At 30.9% G+C, this 2,907-nt stretch overlaps 1 protein-coding gene across 2 annotated transcripts; it reads left to right on the forward strand.

The window, feature by feature from the left end:
- The first annotated feature begins 334 nt into the window (after positions 1-334).
- Positions 335-2,907, forward strand: Dysb (dystrobrevin binding protein dysbindin). 2 transcript variants are annotated; one of them, XM_018551807.1, is made up of 6 exons: positions 335-398; positions 973-1,088; positions 1,308-1,597; positions 1,693-1,848; positions 1,934-2,074; positions 2,796-2,907. In XM_018551807.1, exons 2-6 carry the CDS (start codon positions 1,033-1,035, stop codon positions 2,882-2,884), a joined length of 732 nt encoding a protein of 243 aa, XP_018407309.1. In that variant the 5' UTR covers positions 335-398; positions 973-1,032; the 3' UTR covers positions 2,885-2,907. The 2 variants fall into 2 exon arrangements, with proteins under 2 accessions (XP_018407309.1, XP_018407308.1); XM_018551806.1 differs by lacking the exon at positions 335-398 and adding an exon at positions 480-528.

The raw sequence follows: 2,907 nt of genomic DNA on the forward strand, positions 1-2,907 counted from the left end.
ACGAAAGAAAATTCGTTGAATCCAACTGTTTCCTTTTGGAGCACGCTGCATTATCAACTGTCCGTGCTACTCGACGCAACATATCCATTCGACCGGCCAGTTCGTTTTCTCTTTGTGCTTACTGCACTCGAATTATTCGCGCCTTCTCTTTCCAACGCCCATAGATATACCTCGTTTCCGAGCGTGTAAAGTGTCTGGGAGTGCAGATGAGAGAAACAAACCTATCTCATGTCCGCGACAATCTGACGAATCAAATTATTACCGACAAACGTCCTCTCACACGTCGTTTTCGGATTTCAATGTAATTTTGTTCCCTCAAAAAGTGTAAGAGACACATTTTTCTGTTAATTAAATTTCAAACTTGTCGTTTTCCAATTTCACCGTTCGATACGTAGAAGGTATTTAATGTAATTAATTGTTGGTTAACGCTTGCGCCGAATGTATCTGAAATCTGAATACATACATTGTTTTGTAAACAACGACAGAGTTCGGCCAACACGTCGACTGTTAATTAATAACGATTGACAGGTTTTAATCACATGTATTACTTTTTCACGCTGAGTATACAAAACTTTCCTGTTGTCTTTTATTTTCGGCTAACAATTGTGTGATATTGTGATTGTAAAACGTATAATAATACGTGTATAAGATAATCAGATTTTTTTTGTTGGTAATGGCGTATTTACGTTGTCAAACGAATGACATTGATTGATTTGATTGTAACCTTAACACGATTAACATGAGTTATTGAATTACAATGATTTGTTGAATTAGTTGAATGTATGTGTGATTAGAGGCGAGATAATTATACAAGTAATATATAGAAATTTATGATTTTTATGAAATTACAACAGCTTGTTACATAAAAACAGCCTTTGCAGAGAAATTAAAAACGTTTCTTGAATTCAATATGAAAAAAAACTTCACTATAATATCCGCTATACAAGAAAATCAAAATGTTATCTTTTATAGATAGCTGGATTTAAGAGTTGGAGATTCATTGACAGCGAATGTTTACCATCAAGTTAAAATATGTTTGGATCACTACGTAACAAGTTTCAAACAGTACAAGAAGGTATATCTGCTAGGTAAAAGCGTTTCTATATCTACTATCTTTTATCATATTGTGTAAAGATGATATGGATAACTACATTAACGTACAATTGGTGATAACTGCTCATGAATCATATACTTACTTGATATAATAAAAATTATGTATTTTTATGATAAAAATAAACTAAAAGAGATGATGTAGTAACATAAAAAGTAGCAACTTTTACGATAGAATATTATAATTGTAATTTTAGTATACGTGGATTGTCAACCACTGAGCATTCAAAAAGCAAAAAGCCAGTCAATGTAAGGAATGTAAATTATGATGCTGGAGCAGATGTTTTGCATCATTTCCAACTGCAATGGAATGAGCTTCATGAGCTCGCAGAGGAAAATGCAGGGAAGGCTCAGGAAGCAGATACACTGATATCTTCTATTTATGAAAAACTTCAACACGAGTGGAACAATGTTACAAGCTTAAACAATACCCTAGCTTACATTCCAAAGATTAATAATGCGATTCAAGATCTCATGGACCAAATAGGTAGTTTTTTCTTCAGAGACAAAACATGATAAATTAAAACTTGAATGGAAATTTATCCTAATTTTTCTAAAATTATTATTTATTATATCTCTAAGGAAATTTACAAGAAATGTTCGAAGAAGTTGAAGGAGCTTTGTATCGATTGGAGGACTTAAATGAAATGTTAGATTTACAAAGTAGACAACTGGATCACAGGTTCCAATTGGCTTTGTACAAAGAGAAGAAATTGATAGAATTAAATAATTTCAAAAGTGAGTACATCATACAATGAATAGTGCATGTTAATTCGATCAAAGTCTTTTCATGATTTATTTCATATTACTTTTTTTTTTTTAGCAAAACTTGCTAATGAGCACACAGAGAGACTCTCACAGCATGAACTAAACCAGCAAAAAAAATTGAAAGAACGGCGAGAGACTTTTGAGGAAGCTTTTAAAGAGGACCTTGCAGAATACAAAACAACTGGATCCATACCAAGTATGTCTTTTAATTTTATGTATTCTCATAAAGAAAAGAAAAATAAAAAGCAAACAATAGTTTGTAGAAATATTTAAAGCCGGCGACACACGACGCTTGTTTTCTTGCTGGATTAGATTTTTGCTATCAAATTGGTTATGATGTTGGCATTGTTAACATTGCAACTAATATGGGAATCTATAAAAATGTAAATCTATAAATTATGAATAATTGTACATTATGAATATTGCACGAATATATATTGTCAGTTGGTCTAAATTCGTATATTGTTTAGATATGATTATCACAGTGTGTTAATTGGGAAATTGCTAAATAGTTACTTCCCAATTAACTATTGATCTTACTTTTGTAAAGAATTGACTAAAGTAAAATGTTGCTAGGAAAAAGTAACCATTTTTATTAAAAATGTATTTTTTACTATATACTAATAAAAGTGATTTTTTTCTGCATCAACTTTTCTGCATAATATGTGTGCAATATTCAATGGATAATTATTCACGCAATATTTAACATGTTACAGAGTTCATTCTTACTTATCGTAATTTTATTATAAGTTTAAAAAATATATATATTTCTCTTTTACATTAGATTTCTCCTATAATCTTTGATTAATTTTATTTTGTTCATCCATTACAAGTTAACAGTTCAATTTCGATAACTTTCCAATTGTCACCATGTATATATGTGTCATACATAACTAATTTATCTGTTTCAAATTTAGAGTTACCAGTCTCTGCAAAAGGCCCATCCTTGGACGAGATAGTATTAGACATTGATTCAAAGATATTTGACGAGTTTTTAGAGAATTAAAGGCAGAGGATTCAGATAAGTGT

The sequence above is a fragment of the Cyphomyrmex costatus genome, unplaced genomic scaffold (genome assembly GCF_001594065.2).
Source record: "Cyphomyrmex costatus isolate MS0001 unplaced genomic scaffold, Ccosl1.0 scaffold146, whole genome shotgun sequence".
Classification (NCBI taxonomy): Eukaryota; Metazoa; Arthropoda; class Insecta; order Hymenoptera; family Formicidae; genus Cyphomyrmex; species Cyphomyrmex costatus.

Coding starts and splice junctions, on each gene's coding strand:
- Dysb (XM_018551807.1), top strand. CDS start 1,033: ATGTTTGGATCACTACGTAACAAGTTTCAAACAGTACAAGAAGGTATA. Junction 1,089..1,307: donor CAAGAAGGTATATCTGCTAG/GTAAAAGCGTTT, acceptor TTGTAATTTTAG/TATACGTGGATTGTCAACCA. Junction 1,849..1,933: donor AGAATTAAATAATTTCAAAA/GTGAGTACATCA, acceptor TTTTTTTTTTAG/CAAAACTTGCTAATGAGCAC.